General features: G+C 43.6%; 1 protein-coding gene across 2 annotated transcripts; it reads right to left on the reverse strand.

The window, feature by feature from the left end:
- Positions 1 to 590: 590 nt before the first annotated feature.
- LOC311128485 (src substrate cortactin-like) lies at positions 591 to 17,612 on the reverse strand. Of its 2 annotated transcripts, none has more exons than XM_084160655.1 (15): positions 17,467 to 17,612; positions 15,683 to 15,766; positions 15,334 to 15,407; positions 14,922 to 15,051; positions 14,086 to 14,196; positions 13,662 to 13,716; positions 12,850 to 12,960; positions 11,089 to 11,199; positions 9,205 to 9,315; positions 4,598 to 4,653; positions 4,439 to 4,508; positions 4,057 to 4,328; positions 3,520 to 3,670; positions 2,637 to 2,705; positions 591 to 2,401 (listed from the first exon to the last, which is right to left on the reverse strand). In XM_084160655.1, the coding sequence occupies exons 2-15, from the start codon at positions 15,764 to 15,766 to the stop codon at positions 2,265 to 2,267; spliced, it is 1,542 nt and encodes a 513-aa protein (XP_084016781.1). In that variant the 5' UTR covers positions 17,467 to 17,612; the 3' UTR covers positions 591 to 2,264. The 2 variants fall into 2 exon arrangements, with proteins under 2 accessions (XP_084016781.1, XP_084016782.1); XM_084160656.1 differs by having other exon boundaries at positions 3,497 to 3,670.
- Between the last annotated feature and the right edge of the window lie 973 nt (positions 17,613 to 18,585).

The following is an 18,585-nucleotide window of genomic DNA, read 5'->3' on the forward strand; positions in this document are numbered from 1 at the left end:
ACCACTTTTCTTTCGTGCATAAAGGCTCTCCAAACCTGTTTATGATTCATAAATACTTTCCTAACCCCAAATAATCTACAAGATCAGAGCATTTTGAAATCTACCACTTGGTGCTGGAAGAGACGAATATGCATATATTCAGATGGCTTTCTTTCATTGACCCCTAATATTCTGAACCCATTCTCTTGATATATTCTATTGAGTCTGTCGACAAAATTCAAACTAAAAAGGGTACACCGTATTTAAAGAAATGGCTTAAGATAAATGTACTGAAAACCCTATTGAATGAAAACTCCACAAGAAAATCTGTTGGCCAGCAAGTGGGACGGTTTCAGTGGTTGAATTACATTTATTCAGCGCGCGCAAGAGAACCACGCCTGCAAAGCCCGTTACGCACCTTCATAAGGTTGAGGATTTGTTATACAGAAGCTGTTCATTTCAGGATGTACATAGCAGGTGTAACAATTAATCGAAGTAACCAAAATACTATCCATACATTGTTTTTTGAAACTACTTACTTACAAAAAAAAGAAGAAGCAGGTAATGTGGTGACTTGAGCAAGCAGAAGTACAGATAAAAATAAACAAATATAAAAAGGTCACTTTTAATTATAAAACCCCAAAGAATTTATTTGATGAGATCCCATCACCACTCACCCACACACACACCTACTGAAGCTACACTACTGCATTAGATCGCTGTGACGTTGGGGTGAGATAATCATCGGTTAAAATAATCACTCTGCGTTTTAGAAACGACCACAGTCAGAATCCCCTTATAGCCCAATATTGTTACAGAGCATTATTTGAGTACTTATAGCCCCCTATAGATAAATATCACTTCAGTCAACAGTACACATGTTGGTCATGATAAGGATGTCAATGTGGCCCCAGACATAATAAAATACCAAGTACCCACATACATGTACAGTACATGAACACGCGGCAGACATGACACATACAGTACATGAACACGTGACAGACTCCTGTCACAGGCAGCGTGACATCAAGCCTGTGACAAAATATAAAGGTCTTGTCTACGTCGAACACGCAGCGATGGCAGGGGTTAGAGCATCATAAAAACATTTCTGTACATCATTTATTTTCAGCGTCCTATTTGACATGATCTACTGCAGGACTATGGGCGGGTGATTAAAAATACAATTACATTATTTATTTTCTTCTGCTGCTTTCTGGTGTCTTCTTTCATGACAATGAGAAAAGGAGGAGACTAGAAGAAGCAACAGAGATTTACAACATCTATGGTGATCGTATTGGCCCCATGATTAAGCAAATAAAGGCGTTACACCAAAAATGTGGGTAACCCCAGGCAAACATACTGTTTTCAATAACACATCTTCAAAACCATCCCAATTCGGTTTCTTAGCATTATCTGATCTCTGCTAACTAAAGCAAACAATAGTGTTCCAAAGAGAAAGAAATCACTGCAGCTCAAACCGTGTCAGAGTTCTCTCCGAACCAGCTACACACCAATCAATTCACCACTGGTCTGTACTATTACCAAACTGATCCAAAGTGCTAGTTCCCCAATCAACGTCAAACAACTTCTGGAAGTGGCATTATTTAATCAAAACATAATACATCTCCAGTTGTGTTTGTCATCATGCTAGTTCCAAACTTGGGTCTAAAAGTTACTTTAAGCAGTCATAAAAAGAGGACCACAACGTCACCATACGCACATAAAGCCTGGGGTTCATTTCTACGTCACCTCTATCTTTAGTGATCTTAATATCTATACTGCGAGTGATACTGTAGCCGCCAGGTCTCAATCGATACCATGGAAGTTTGAATACATGTCAGAGGAAATATTTCAATTTAAAGTAAATTAACTAACAGGTGCAAGTGGGGCAAAGCAGCAAGAGTTCCTGGCATCTTATAGAACCAAGAATTTAACTAGCTATTATAATGGGAGTAGTGTTTTTCTGATGTCCTGCTTTACAATGAAAGGCCTTTCTGTCATAGCAGGGTTCGCCCGCTCACTTTATCTCTCTCTATTGCGTAGCCGAGCCAGGGTGAGTGTTTGTCCGTGACTCTTCTTTTATTCTAAGTCCTTTATCAGGCTGAAGCCTCTTCCCAAGGAGAGGAGCGAGAGAAAGGAAGACGGACAGGGACAGCTGAAAGACCTGAGAATGTCCAGCACACTTGAAAGAAGCACCGTGATCAATAGAATGACGGAGCGCGAGAGAAAGAGGAATCAGAAGTGATGGAGGGATGGGGAGAGACAGTTTGGTGTAGTGGGCGGGCTCATTGCCGAACCTCAACGTAATTGGCTGGGAAGAGGCCGTAGGCTCCCCGGCACACGCCCCTCCACCAGCCCTCGTCAATCATCTCAATGTTAGTGATGATGTCATCAGGGTCGAAGGAGATCTCGTCATCACCAGCTGGAAGGCAGACATTCCATATCAGTTTACTTTGCATTCCACTGCCCTCATATTATAAAGAATGTCAAAAGGGTTTGTTTATATGATAAATGTGTCTGAGTATTGTATTATATATTGTATCTATTGTAGTACTGTATTTTTGGGGTAATTATGAGGATATATTGATCTTAAAAATGAGGGTTTTGATAGATGTGATGATCAAAGTATAGACTATAGAGGGCTTGCCTCCACTCACCTGCTTGGTAGTCATACAGGGCCACTGCGGTTACCCCCAAGTCCTCCCCGTACTCATATGTCTTGGCGTCTGCAGGGAAAAGGTCACAGTTCATTCAGAGGACACAGGAAGACAAAACACAATGGGAGATTGTCAATTGGGCAAAATTCGGTCCTCTCCTTGACTCCTCCGTCCTCCTCTCCCTCTTGGCCTTGAAACCGATAAGTGGTCACCATATGTGGGAGTGTCAATTCATTAATAGGTGAACGGAGGAGTTTGTGCCTCTCCTCGATAGCCTTTTCCGGCCGAGGATACTTAAGTGTATACTATCGGGAAAAGTGTTGTAATCCGCCACACCCCCTTTGAATCAGCTGTTGTTTTCACGTAGGATGAACAAATGCACACCATTAAAAACAATACTCTAGTAATATTTTTATCAATAACATCTCTGGCACTAGCTCTCCTATTTTTAGTACTTTACACATATTTAGGGATTCCTCCTCTGTAAACGTAATTTGCCTGAAACGCGCTACTGGAGAAGGAGAGTCATTTCATGCATTTGTTTCCACGTTTCCTCTATTCCCCTCCGCACTTCCTGCTGAAAAAGGTCAAAGTTAATCGAGGAGAGGATGCAAGGAATTGAGCAGATCCAATCGAGATTCTCCCAATGGCTCAATCTCAATTGCTTAAAAATATGTCCTTTTCTCATCCTCTCCCCTTCATTTGCACTGATTGGAAAATACTTGACAGGTGAAAACAAGAAGGTAGAAACTCTCATTAGGCTGGCTTTCACCTGGTCAGTTCTTTCAGATCAGTGCAATGAAGGAGGGGACAGTGACTCAGCAAATGGCACTAAAAATATCCTGCTCCTCCCCCCTCACCTCGTTCACTCTCATTCTCTCACCTCCTGTCTCGTCAGGACTCTGGTATAGCGCCTCCTCCTGGGCGGGAGGCTCCTCATACATCTGCTCGGCAGAGGGCCGGGAGTTAGGCTCTGCCTCGTACAGCTCCTCCCCATTCTCCGCTGCTGCAGGATCCTCGTACACACCAGAGTCCTGACTCAGCCAGCAGAGGGAGAAACACCGTCAGATAATAGCTCCCTGGGTCAATTCAAATTCCTCCTTAACTGAATGTTTTTCAATTTTGGGGACTTTACCTTCTTTTTCTTCCTCTATGAAAACATCACAGAAAGCATGGTAAGGAAAGTCACAAAGGAAAAGCGAGAAGACTGCGGCATTGGAATAAATCAGATCATCCTTGTTCACGCCAATGTCACTAAACTGCATGAAGGATTGATTTCATCCATTTTTGAAGGATGTACTCATCCATATTTTACTCAGCAAACTAACTACTGGCAAAAAAAAGTGATGAGCATGTAGGCATGTTAAGCAAACAGGCATTTGTGGGAGTGCAGTGAATGGTGGAACCTGTTGTCATTCACCTGGTAAACTGGGTCGGCGGCTGCAGATACAGGCGAAGGTGCGGCTTGCTGGGCAGGAGGGGTGGGGCGAATGGTAGGGCTGGGCTCAGGAGCCGGGGAGGCAGGCTTGGCTTTGGCTGTCTCCTCTATCTTGCGCCGCGCCTCCTCTTGCTCCTGCTTCTCCTTGGCCTGGCGGCGGGTTCTCTCCTCATCCGCCCGCTTCTTGTCCTCCTCCTCCTTCTGCTTGGCGATGTTCTCGAAGCGGGCCTTGATGCTGCCCGTGCTGCTGCCAGCTAAGGAGGGCGGATCATAATCAAACCAGTGGTTCAAATTCATATTTTGCAATGATCTTGACAAACATATCGCACATTAACACACACACGCTGGTTTTGTGGTTACTTACCAGTTTCCACAGGCTTGGTCCTCTGGTAGGCAGGGCTTGGTTTCTCCACATCCTCAAAGTTACCTGCACTCTGCCATTCAAATGAGAGGGAGGAGAGTAACTACACACAATAGTTCAGAAATCCCCAGTCTTCAGATATTAGGTATAGAGACAATGTACCTTATCCATTCTGTCCTTCTGGACGCCAAACTTCCCTCCGAACCCATGGGAGTAGTCTGTAAACAGCAGACAATAAATAGTTAGTGTGCCTTTAATTCACAAATTCAATTGATAGTTCCCTAAAGAATCACTTTACGGGTGAACTATCGCTTAAATTTAAGAAAGGGTTAAAGTAAAAAAGGCATGCAGACCTGTGAAAGAGCATAAAATAAAATAAAAATGCTGACAATGGAGGAAGGGTAGGGCTGGGCGATCATTGTGTATTTGTCGGTATCGCGATAAAGATGTGCACTGATGAGTATTTTGCCAGTTGTAGCGTGAATATCGTGGAATACAAGTTGGCTACAATCTGTAGCCATTGTAGCCAACTTGGATTTATCTTAACATTTCTGAATAGTGGTTGCGTTACCATACAATAGGAATGTCTGAAAGGAATGTATTTAAATGTATTTATAATACCAATTATATCCTAGGATCCTACAAGTTTGTTTATCGATCTATATACACACACAAAAGTATGTGGACATCCCTTCAAATTAGTTGATTCGGCTAGTTCAGCCACACTCAGTGTATATAATCGAGCACACAGCCATGAAATCTCCATAGACAAACATTGCCCATAGAATGGCCTTACTGAAGAGCTCAGTGACTTTCAACGTGGCACCGTCATAGGATGCCACCTTTCCAACAAGTCAAATTTCTGCCCTGCTAGAGCTGCCCCAATCAACTGTAAGTGCTGTTATTAAGTGGAAACATCTAGGAGCAACAACAGTTCAGCCGTAAAGTGGTAGGCCAAACAAGCTCACAGAACGGGACCACCGAGTGATGAAGCACGTAGCACATAAAAATTGTCTGTCCTCGGTTGCAACACGCACTACCGAGTTCCAAACTGCCTCTGGAAGCAACGTCAGCACAATAACTGTTCGTCAGGAGATTCGTGAAATGGGTTTCCATGGCCGAGCAGCCGCACACAAGTCTAATATCACCATGCCCAATGCCAAGCGCCGGTTGGAGTGGTGTAAAGCTCGCTGTCATTGAACTCTGGAGCAGTGAAAATGCGTTCTTTGGAGTGATGAATCACTGGCAGTCCGACAGATTAATCTGGGTTTGAAGGATTCCAGGAGAACGCTACCTGCCCCAATGCATAGTGCCAACTGTAACGTTCAGGCTAGGCCCCTTAGTTCCAGTGAAGGAAAATCTTAACGCTACAGCATACAAAGACATTCTAGACAATTCTGTGCTTCCAGCTTTGTGGCAACAATTTGGGGAAGGCCCTTTCCTGTTTCAGCATGACAATGCCCCCGTGCACAAAGCGAGGTCCATACAGAAATGGTTTGTCGAGATCGGTGTGGAAGAACTTGACTGGCCTGCACAGAGCCCTGACCTCAACCCCATTGAACAGCTCTCATTACGCTTGTGGAATTTCTTTCCTTCTTAATGCGTTTGAGCCAATTAGTTGTGATGTGACATGGTGGGGGGGGGGGGGGGGGGGTATAGATAGGGGGGTATACATAAGATAGCCCTATTTGGTAAAAGACCAAGTCCATATTATGGCAAGAACAGCTCAAATAAGCAAAGAGAAACAACAGTTCATCAATACTTTAAGACACGAAGGTCAGTCAATACCAAAAGTTTCTTCAAGTGCAGTCGCAAAATTTATCAAGCACTATGATGAACCTGGCTCTCATGAGGACCGCCACAGGAATGGAAGACCCAGAGTTACCTCTGCTGCAGAGGATACGTTCATTAGAGTTACCAGCCTCAGAAATTGCAGCCCAAATAAATGCTTCAGAGTTCAAGTAACCGACACATCTCAATATCAACTGTTCAGAGGGGACTGTTTGAAATCAGGCCTTCGTGGTCGAATTGCTGCAAAGAAACCACTACTAAATGACACCAATAAGAAGAAGAGACCTGCTTGGGCCAAGAAACACGAGCAATGGACATTAGACAGGTGGAAATGTGTCCAAATTTGCACCGGTGTAGAAAATAGTAAAAAAAAAAAAACCTGGAATGAGTAGGTGTCCAAACTTTTGACTGGTAATGAATGAATGAAAGAATGAATGTATATATATTATTGCTATTGGTGATGAATATCTATTTTTGTCGATATTGTCCGGCCCTGGGGGTAGTTTGTACAGGGTGATGTTTTGAAGGGGGACGGGTAAAGGGCAAAGGCGCTTTAGACATTCCAAAACAGTTCTGGGGCAAAAAATAAACTTTGGAAAGAAAAGGAGGGACGGTGTGTGCTGTGCCTTGCTGAGACTCGTGCTTGGCCAGCCTCTCCTTGTGCTCATAACCCAGGGCACACTGGTCTTGCTTCTCCAGCTCTACCCCATACTGCCCTCCGAACCCACGCTTATAGTCTGAAACAATACAATACACACAAACATATATATATAGACACACACATACAAACACACAGAGTATATACAGTTGAAGTCGGAAGTTTACATACACTTAGGTTGGAGTCATTAAAACTTGTTTTTCAACCACTCCACAGATTTCTTGTTAACAAACTATAGTTTTGGCAAGTCGGTTAGGACATCTACTTTGTGCATGACAAGTAATTTTTCCAACAATTGTTTACAGACAGATTATTTCACTTATAATTCACTGTATCACAAATTCAGTGGGTCAGAAGTTTACATACACTAAGTTGACTGTGCCTTTAAATAGCTCGGAAAACTCCAGAAAATGATGTCATGGCTTTAGAAGCTTCTGATAGGCTAATTGACATCATGAGTCAATTGGAAGTGTACCTGTGGATGTATTTCAAGGTCTACCTTCAAACTCAGTGCCTCTTTGCTTGACATCATGGGAAAATCAAAAGAAATCAGCCAAGAAAAGAAATTGTAGACCTCCACAAGTCTGGTTCATCCTTGGGAGCAATTTCCAAACGCCTGAAGGTACCACGTTCATCTGAACAAACAATAGTGCGCAAGTATAAACACCATGGGACCACGTAGCCGTCATACCGCTCAGGAAGGAGACGTGTTCTGTCTCCTAGAGATGAACGTACTTTGGTGCGAAAAGTGCAAATCAATCCCAGAACAGCAGCAAATGACCTTGTAAAGATGCTGGAGGAAACAGGTACAAAAGTATCTATATCCACAGTAAAACGAGTCCTATATCGACATAACCTGAAAGGCCGCTCAGCAAGGAAGAAGCCACTGCTCCAAAACCACCATAAAAAAGCCAGTCTACGGTTTGCAACTGCACATGGGGACAAAGACCTTACTTTTTGGAGAAATGTCCTCTTGTCTGATGAAACAAAAATAGAACTGTTTGGCCAAAATGACCATCATTATGTTTGGAGGAAAAAGGGGGATCCTTGCAAGCCGAAGAACACCATCCCAACCGTGAAGCACGGGGGTGGCAGCATCATGCTGTGGGGGTGCTTTGCTGCAGGAGGGACTGGTGCGCTTCACAAAAGAGATGGCATCATGAGGAAGGAAAATTATGTGGATATATTGAAGCAACATCTCAAGACATCAGTCAGGAAGTTAAAGCTTGGTCACAAATGGGTCTTCCAAATGGACAATGACCCCAAGCATTCTTCCAAAGTTGTGGCAAAATGGCTTAAGGACAACAAACTCAAGGTATTGGAGTGGCCATCACAAAGCCCTGACCTCAATCCTATAGAACATTTGTGGGCAGAACTGAAAAAGCGTGTGCGAGCAAGGAGGCCTACAAACCTGACTCAGTTACACCAGCTCTGTCAGGAGGAATGGGCCAAAATTCACCCAACTTATTGTGGGAAGCTTGTGGAAGGCTACCCAAAATGTTTGACCGAAGTTTAAATTGTTTAAGGCAATGCTACCAAATACTCATTGAGTGTATGTAAACTTCTGACCCACTGGGAATGTGATGAAATAAATAAAAGCTGAAATAAATCACTCTACTATTATTCTGACATTTCACATTCTTAAAATAAAGTGGTGATCCTAACTGACCTAAGACAGGGAATTTTTACTAGTATTAAATGTCAGGAATTGTGAAAAACTGAGTTTAAATGTATTTGGCTAAGGTGTATGTAAACTTCCGACTTCAACTGTATAGGCACAAACAGACATTTACATACAGATATAAACAAGTACACAAGTCCTGCCGCACTCAGACCAAACACACACACACACACAGAGACGTACGCACACACATAGCAATCCTGCCTTACTTACTACATACAGTATATAAAAGCATACACACACAGAATAGAAACATACAGAATTACAGTACATAAAACACACATCAAATGAAAAACTTTGTCAACAACTTAAACCAAAAGAACCAAGGTGCTATGCACATCCAGTAAATCCAGCCTGAGCGCTAGACTGATCAGTCCTCTGTCTGTCTAGCGCTGTCTGTTCTCACTTCTTCTATTATGAGCCTGTGGCAGATGCCACGGCACCAGACAAAGGAAATACTTTAACCTCAATGACTCAATAGTAAAACCACAAAATAACCACATCAGTAAAAAGTGTGTTGGGTGGGTGGGTTAGGATGTGAACACATTTCCTGTGTGCGTTTTCCTGCTACTAAGGTTAGGTGTTAGGTGGAATAAAACGTTCGTAAACACAGGGTAAACACAGGTCAAACACGGGTACCTTTCTGTGACTCGTGGAGCTGCAGTTTCTCCTGGTGGTCCCATCCCAAGGCCGACTTGTCCTGTCTGTCCGTCTGCACGCCAAACTTGCCACCAAAGCCCTTCACGTAATCTGTGAAGGGCACGGAGAATATCAGCATGGATACTAAAGTGCAAAGTAGGATGTGTCTCCCGAGTGGCGCAGCGGTCTAAGGCACTGCATCATAGTGCTTGAGGCGTCACTACAGACCCGGGTTCGATCCCGGGCTGTCACACAACCAGCCGTGACCGGGAGTCCCATAGGACGGTGCACAATTGGCACAACGTCGTCCGGGTTAGGGGATGCTTTGGTCGGAGGGGCTTTACTTGGCTCATCGCGCTCTAGCGACTGCTTGTGGCGGGCCGGGCGCCTGCAGGCTGTCGCCAGTTGAACGGTGTTTCCTCTGACACATTGGTGCAGCTGGCTTCCAGGTTAAACGGGTGGGTGTTAAGGAGCGCGGTTCGGAGGACACATGACTCGACCTTCACCTCTCCCGAGCCCGTTGGGGAGTTGTAGCGATGAGATTGGGAGAAAAAGGAGGTAAAATACAAATAAAAGTGCAATGTAGGTAGGCCCAAGTTGGATAATTCAGTCAATGGCTGATTGGCATACAGTACAATACCGGATAACATATGTGATAACATTCTGCACTACAAAATGGCTACTGTGTAGGGATTCTGGTACCCGTGTCTGAGCCACCATCTCAACCATCGTGTGACCAACACCTGGGCTGTAAACACCGCCTTGGTGCAGTATGGGTAACAATGGAAGATCACCTTTCCCTCCCTCTGATACCAGCTGATACACTCAGCCTGGGATTGCATAATCAGTGAGGGAAAGCTAATGATAAGGTAACATTTTTCCAGGCCGTCGGGAGAGCTTGAAAACAAGATCCTACAAGCATAACTATTTAGCTAGTAGGATATTTGGGGCACTGTAGAGAAAAGCCTGGAAGAGAGAAACAAGTCTGATCAGAGCTGAAGGGGGTGTAGTACACTTGTCAGATATCTACAGCCCCACACTGTCTCTCCTCATCCCACTTGTTACACAGGCACAATAGAAAAACAAGTTAATGTGTGTGTGCATAAGGCTTAGGCGGTACACCATGGGATGGTTTGTCAATACCATTTAATCTATTTCTGTGTTTTAATAAATTAATATTTGTAGATACTTTTTAAGTAAATATCTGCAGTTAACTTGTGCAATATGTTAGGACATAAAGATTGCGTTCTTCATTTTACCTGTCACATAATTTTTCATTATGAAACTTACCAGTAGTCCCCAGTCACGTGGTGTTTGTTTACAAGCACAGAACAACGAGACCGGAGCCTTGTGAGTCACTCACTGTTGTGCAGCATGCTCCAGGTGATCTAATTACAGTATGGAATTCATAACTAAATGTTTGCCAGCTAGATATCTTATAACTATTAAGTTAACTGTCTAAAATGTGATAAATGCTCTGCAGTTGTACATTTAATGTGCTAAATTAGTAGCTAGTTAGCTATCTGCCTAACTGACTAGCTTCCTCCAAAATCAAGCAGAGTAACAGCAGAGAATCACCTCCTGGATCAACAGCCTTGCTGTCTAATATTTGTTTTGTGCGTGCAGCAAACTGTGAGCAGCATTTGTTTGTTACTTGTTTTGTTTAGGTCAGAGACTGTATACAATGTTCGTAATGTGCTTGTTAGCATTTAATTAGCATTGTCCCTGGGACAATCAGTGGGGTTTGAAAACAGCGCCCCTTGTGTTCAGTGCCGGTATTACTGAATATCCCGGTATTGCACAAGGTCGGTATGAAGGTATGACAATCTGGATACCGCCCAAGCCTTGTGTGTGTGTGTGTGTGAGAGACAAAGGGACATACACCTTTCTGAGACTCGTGCTTCTCTGTTTTGCCCTGGTACTCAAAGCCCAAGGCGCTCTTGTCCACCTTGTCCGTCTCCACTCCGAACTTCCCGCCAAAACCTTTGGTGTAATCTGATGATACCCGGGAAAGTGGTTGGGAAAATAGCAGATATAGTTATTCATAGAAAAAAAATAGTTGGGCTTGCCCCCAAGGCAGAGAATTCAGAGTTCAGTCAAAGTCCCATCTGGATACCCATTCTATATCCTATATACACAGGCAAGTGTTATTCACTGTCATACAGTCCAAAAACCATGTTTAGCAAACACTGTACAGCAGCTGATCAAGCTAAAACACAACAAAGCCATGAATTTGGCAGCCTAATATTTAGCAAGAACATTGCAACACTGTAAACCGGTGGGCTTCAACCTTGGTTGTGGAGAGCTACAGGATGTGCAGGTATTTGTTCCAGCCCAGCAATAAAAAACAACATATCATCAAAACCTTAATAAGCCGAATTAGGTGTGTCAGATCTAGGCCGGAACTAAAGCCTGCACATCCTGTAGGGTTGTTCCACGAAATGACTGCCTTTTGCATCCCTTCGATATTTTAAGTAGAAATTGGGCAGAAATATTGATTTTTAAAAGCCTGTTATATAAAAATGAAGTGCCTTTTAAAATAGACCACATGGAAAATTCAATTAATAAAAATTTTTATTTGAATAATGGCTTAATTAATCTTTTTTTTATATGAATAAAGGCTTGCTAAAGTGCCAAATTCATCATTTTGATATGTCCCTCTGTCAACCCTGTGTCACTTCTATTTCAACTCACTTAATTACTTTTTTTACCCAAGTTCCATCACTGTAAAGCCCTAGTTATATTGTTGCTTTGACAAAGTAATTTCTGAAGATTATTTATTTCATGTGATTAATGTACGTCTGTCTCTCATTTTAAGGTTAATGCCAGTACGTGAAAAGAAAACGTTTTAATATGGTGAAACTATTCCTTTATATATACACATATTAATGTTTAATTTTTTATAGAAACACTAAACATCCAATAGTCATGTCAACCCTGTTACACATCCAGGCCAGAATTGTTTTTTGTAAAGCTTGCATTCAATTGCCCCTCCCCGTTGCACATAACAAGCTTCCATTCCCACTGTCACAAAGGGATTCATGGCTGATTTACGATGAAATCGTCAACCCTGTTACTTTATTTGACACTTAATAGGCACTTTCTATAGTCATTTTTTTATGTAACCTCTTGAGATGGGAAAACGTGTTTGTTATTAAGTTTAACATGTGTTCTTTATGACAGAATGCTAAAATGAGGAGAAATCAAAAAGGCACTGAATTGGTGGATCGACCCAGTAGCTCTCCAGGACCAGGGTTGCTGACTACTGCTGTAAAATAATGTAATCAAGGAGTAAAAAAAAAGCTCAGACATCAATGTGGCTGGCTTTGACCTGCGCGCACACACACACACACACACACACACAGAGCGTGGGCGGGTGTTTGTGTGGGTAGGGGGGTGCAGCAAGGCAATGATACATACTCTGTAGCAGGTTTTGCCTTCATAAATACTATGTGTGTGAGACACCAGGACAGACTGTATTTCCCTACTTTGCCCTCAGTGTGTGTATGTGTACTCATGTTATGCTACACAAACCTTTCTCGGACGTAACTTTCGCTATATTTTTCCCCCACTAATGCATGTGTGCACGAATGTATGTGGGTGTGCCCATGTACAAATGATGTGTGTTTTACTCGCTACACAAACCTTTCTGGGAGTCGTGTTTTTCCGTTTTGCCCTGGTATTCAAAGCCCATTGCTGTCTTGTCCACGCGGTCTGCCTGCACCCCGTATTTCCCCCCAAACCCTGTGGAGTAGTCTGCACATCAAAGCAGGGGGAGGGGTCAAAGGTCAAGAATGAAGCAGGGAGTGGTGGCTGCAGTGATGAATACTCAATCCAAAATCAACCCCTAGCCCATATCATCTAGGCACTTAATGTACAGTAGGTCTGTTGTAAAATTCAGATTCAGAGTGTTTAATAGGATAGGTGTGAGCAATATTGGTACATTTCCACCTAGCCTATCAGAGGGCAAGGTGGAGCTGTTGTCATCTTGATTACACCGATGTAGTCATTTTAGATCAAGTGCCTTACGCAGTAGGAGCTAGGGGTTCATTTGGGATTGGGCACATAGCGCTAGCAACTAGAGGGGGGTAAGGAACAATGGTGGTCACAGCACAGAATCACGGGAGTGCAGCTGGAGTGGGGAGCACTGAGAGCTAAGAGCCACCCATCCTTATACCATAAAGGTCTGGCTGGGCGAGATACTATTACATCCAGATGGTCTACAGAGCAGAAACTTCTGAACAATGTGAAGTGTCTAAACAACTAGGATGTATTCAGAATGCTCAGGTCAGATTGGCCTTTTACCCTCTGATGGATACAGTTAGGATTTGTGGGGACTAAGGATGGTGAGCTGATCATAGATCAGAGCATATTGTGCAACTTCTACCTAGAGTTTCAAAACATTGAACTGTTCAACTTGTGTTGTTTGCCCGTTTTAACAGACCGTGTAAAATCACCTTTCTGCGACGCGTGTTTCTCAGTCTTCCCGGCATAGTCAAACCCAACAGCGGACTGTAAAGGGAGAGGAGATCTCCATGTTGATGTTAGCAAAGTCAGCAGCCAAAGGAGAACGCAGCATTTCTCAGCACCATCATCCAGTATCTTTTCATGCTATTCAAGTATTCTCATCTAAATGACACACCTTGAGAGATGGGCACTTACTCAAATTCTATTATTTTCATTCATCCTATAATTGGGTATTCCTATTGGGTCCCTCAAACTATATCTTACAAGGGAGATATGTCCCAAAATGCCACATCATACAGATGTCAAGTTAGCATTCAGACCTAAAATCACTGTGTAGTCATGAGTAGGGTCAGGAGTTTTTTCCTGACCATGTGACCTGACCGTGAGAGCCCAATGTGACCGTGATGAGCATACCTTGTCGACGCGGTCGCCCTGCACTCCAAACTTCCCCCCGAAGCCTTTGGATGTGTCTGTCTGAGAGCAGTGCTTGGACAGCTTACTCTGGTACTCATGGCCCACCGCAGACTTGGAGAGGGAGAGGGAGTCAAAGAGACAGAGGGAGACCGAGAGAAAGAGAGAGGGAAAGAGGGAGAGAGAGGTGAATAAATGCAAACAGTGTGAGGCTGACTGCAGGGTATGCAGTGGTTTGATCAGGTGTTGACAGCTGAGTCACACACAGACACAGTGGGGTAAACAGTGCTGGGTCATAACATTCACAACACACTGACCAGTGTGCTGGCAGAGTGAGGGGGGTGGGTCAAATGGCCCACTGCCTGCTCACGGTCACACATTACACACACATGCATACATATACACGCATACACGGTAAAACAGTGCACACAAACAGAGAGAGAGAGATAGTTAAGAGAGGGCTAGAGCATTGTGGATAACAACACAAGACTCAAACAGCAATGATTAGCTCAGCTGCTTTTGCCACAAATCCCAGTCAACGCACGGCAACATTCCTGCGTGTGTGTAAAAGTAAACATATCAGTAGAAGACTGAAATGCAATTGCCAATGCTATGCCAATCAGATCAGGTTAAACTAATTCCATTCCAAAAGAATGTTCCCGCCCTCCCTCTGGAGACTGTTGTAATATCGATCAGCTGTTGGGTCCTGGGCTTTGAATCATTGGATAAGCAGCTTTTCTACAGATATGGTCACCAAAATAAAAAAAATACAATCAAATTGCTGTGGTCTGAGGGGCATTTCCCGTTCTAGTAATTCTATTACTATGGTCACCACTCACCTTGTCCATGCGGTCCTGCTGCACCCCAAACTTGCCCCCATAGCCGTCCGAGGCCTTGGGCATGGTGGCCTGCTCCTTCTGCCTCAGGTCACTGTGCTCCGATGACACGTTCTCACGCAGCTGGTGGATACTGGAGAGGGGGTAGGAGGGAAAAGAGGGGGAGGAGGGAGAGAAATAATGGGGTAAGAATGACTGGGCTTCACTGACCATCCTCAAAAACCTTATGAAAGGTCAAAAATAAAAATAAAGTTAACTGAATAATGAAATGACCAAAGATGTATGAACATCGACAGGTAGACAATGAGAAAATCATGATTACAATGACGTTGAAATGATCCTGTTTGAAATGGTACTGACGCTGATGATGAAAACTGTTGTTGATAAGGATGATGAAGACAGCAGTGGTACTCACTTAATGTGTTCCTGGTGACCGGAGCCTTCCACCGTCTTGGCCCCCCACCGCTGCTCCTTCTCTGAAATGTCATTCTGTTAGCACGGAAACAAGGAGAAAGGGGTCAGCGGGGAAGGAGAGGAAAGAGGAAGATATAATAGGGAAAGGGGGGGGGGGGGGGGGGGGGGGGCAGAGGAACATGGAGAGGAAGAGGAGGAATAGTAAAAGAAAGAGTGGGCACGGGGTAAAGAGGGAGGAGAGGATATGGTGAGGTGTTAATAAGATGAGAGGAAATAGCAGAAACAGGTGAAAAACATCCATTGCTCTGGACTGAAACCAAAGTGGGACTTCATTACCATGGTTGACTTACCTCAAAGTCTGGGTCTGTCTCCCAGTCGTCACCTCCATCATCCACCGCCACGGTAACGGACTGACCTGCTGCTGCCTTCCACATCTGGGGAGAATACGCTTGTTTTACTGGCTTGCATGCTCAAACATACACACACTTAGCTACTTATGTCAGATAATGTGACTGCCGGAAATGATCGCTCCAAATTTCCTGTGAGCTATTAGTTTCTAACATTGCGTTGGTATATCAATATTCAAACATGCATCTTCCTATGAATTTGATCGGACCTGAAACCCATCTGAATGTCATTAAAAATGAGCAGACAATTGAATAACCTAATAATCATCAACCAGTAAGAAGTCTTTAAAAAGCTGGGATGGGGGTATTGTGGTGTATTTTGATTTTTTGAGGTTGCCTTTGGCCATCATCCAGCACCCAAGTCTCAGCAAGAAGGGCAACTTTTAACTAAGGCCTAACTCAGCACAAGACTGGATTCTGTGTTCAATGAGCGGCTAGTACGCAACGTGGCTCAATTCATTCCGAGGGGAAACGGAGGGAGGATGCACCCCGTTACAAAATGGGACTCTCTTTCTGTAACAACAACAAAATGATGTCTTCCGTCTGGCGCTGTTGTAACATACATACATACCACACCCCATATATAACAAAGCCCCTTAAAAAACGTATCAAATAAGAAAGAGGTGCGACCATAGACGGGTTGGTTGTTTAGCTACAAAACCGACGTGTGCGCAACTATGGGGCAAAACAGACGGGGTTGGCTTAGAATGTTGACAACATGTAAACGATATTTCATCTCCAATGTTTATTGAAAACATTTGCACAATAAACACTTATTTCTCAAATACAAGTAACAGTTGTTGGTTAGCTAGCTAGCGACTTTTAGCCATAGCATTGACATCAAATCAGTGAAAATAAGACATGGTATCAAGTCCAGAACAAGACGAAACTAGCTTAAACGAGCCACTTACGATTCCACACATCGAAGTTTCTTGTTAGCCATCTGGCCATCCAGCATCACAACTACACACAGACGTCTGCCCCATTGAAACGTGCTCATTGACTTTGTCAGCTAAACGATCCATTTAAGCTATTCCAAGTTAACCACAAAAGTCCCTCTTGTATTGCACATTGATGGTGAGTAGTCATAGTATTGAAGGCTGCCAGCCCCACCAGATTAAGTGTTTAGTTAGAAAAGCTACGTCCATGATACAAATGTAAGACAATTGGCTTCATTAGCTAGCTAGAATTGTTTTTCCAGGCAGCTGTGTTTTCATAATGTAGCTAACTAGTATTTCCGCGTTCTGTAGCTGGACTGTTCGACTGGACCACTGCACAGGGACAATGCAGCAACAACAGCCATTCAAATGTGCTGCCTTGTCAAGTGCACATGTGAGAGATTACAAACAAATAACATTGGCATAGTTAGCTAGCTTGTAAAGAAGCTACAGTTTTTGATCTTTATCAAACCTTGCGACATATTTTAATTTGCAGTGGTTTAACAGTGGAATCAGAAAAGACGATACAGGGAACGAGATATTTCTATTAGAAAATGACAGAAATGAATTTCAAGCGTAGCTAGATTTATAGCTACTAAACATGAAGAGGTTCATCGTAATAGTATTTCCTGTTCCAGTTAGCTAGCTCTGCCTTGTCTCGAAAATGATTTAGCCACTGGCACTGGTCGAGCTCGGACTGGTTTTTCCAATTCAGCCTGCATTCCATCCTGCAAAGCGCTCGAGCGCGTAGTAGTTAGAGATACTTTCATGTTTATCGCAATTACTTACTTTTTATGAAAATTCCCTGTTGTCAAAAATATATTTGAGATGTGAAAATAATGCAGCTCTTGACAGTCCTCGGGGTGTGATGGAACATTCCGTTTAGGCCCGATCTCTTCCGGCTCTCCCAATATCCCACTTCCTGCTTGGGGAGTGACGCAGTCTCATAGAGCTAGACAGAGGACTCATCTTTTGCTGCGTTTGTCGCGTTCAGAACAACTGGGAGCTCGGAACTCGGAAATCTCTGACTTCAGTGCGTTCAAAACAACTGGTAACTCGGGAAAAAACGAGCTCCGACTGAGAAAAAATTATTTTTATGGCAGACTAGAACCTATTGGTGTATTGCCTCCACCTACTAAGCTGCAAAAAACACTCAAACTGAACAGATTTATCTCCATCTCTTCATTCAAAGACTCAATCATAGACAGTCTTACTGACAGTTGTGGTTGCTTCAGGTGATGTATTGTTGTCTCTACCTTCTTGCCCTTTGTGCTGTTGTCTGTGCCCAATCATGTTTGTACCATGTTATGCTGCTACCATGTTGTGCTGCTACCATGTTGTGTTGCTACCATGTTGTTGTCATGTGGTGTTGCTACCATGTTGTTGTCATGTTGTGTTGCTACCATGCTATGTTGTTGTCTTAGGTCTCTCTTTATGTAGTGTTGTGGTGTCTCTCTTGTCGTGATGTGTGTTTTGTCCTATATTTTTTTATTCCAGCCCCCTTTCCCGCAGGAGGCCTTTTGCCTTTGGGTAGGCCGTCATTGTAAATAAGAAGATAAAAATCAATCCAGAACCATCCCACTTCTTCAGTCACAGTTCAAATCACATCCCTAGACAGGCTCAGGGGCCTGTGAGGACGGAGCATTCATCGAAAGGATTCCTTGTAATGCATCTGCTGTAAAATCCCTGAAGCCTCATTCACATTAACCATAAGCACTCAGCAGGGTTGGGGAGTAACGCCACGTGCACACTGCTTGCATCATCACGTTGCCGTACTGTACATTTTATGCAATTGGCACAATCCATGCTCTGCATCTTCACAGTTGAGATCACACAAAGGGAAAACACGCCTTCTGGGAGATGGCGGAAGGGGGGGGGGGGGGGAAGGGGAGGGGGGGGACCCGACCA

Source organism: Coregonus lavaretus (genome assembly GCF_964263955.1).
Source record: "Coregonus lavaretus genome assembly, chromosome: 4".
Taxonomy (NCBI): Eukaryota; Metazoa; Chordata; class Actinopteri; order Salmoniformes; family Salmonidae; genus Coregonus; species Coregonus lavaretus.

What these genes read in the sequence shown, in the direction of transcription:
- LOC311128485 (XM_084160655.1), bottom strand. Translation starts at nt 15,766, where the DNA reads ATGTGGAAGGCAGCAGCAGGTCAGTCCGTTACCGTGGCGGTGGATGAT. An exon ending in AGGGCGACCGCGTCGACAAG is followed by an intron (nt 13,717 to 14,085) that starts GTATGCTCATCA and finishes CTCCCTTTACAG; the next exon opens with TCCGCTGTTGGGTTTGACTA. An exon ending in GCTCCACGAGTCACAGAAAG is followed by an intron (nt 4,654 to 9,204) that starts GTACCCGTGTTT and finishes TGCTGTTTACAG; the next exon opens with ACTACTCCCATGGGTTCGGA.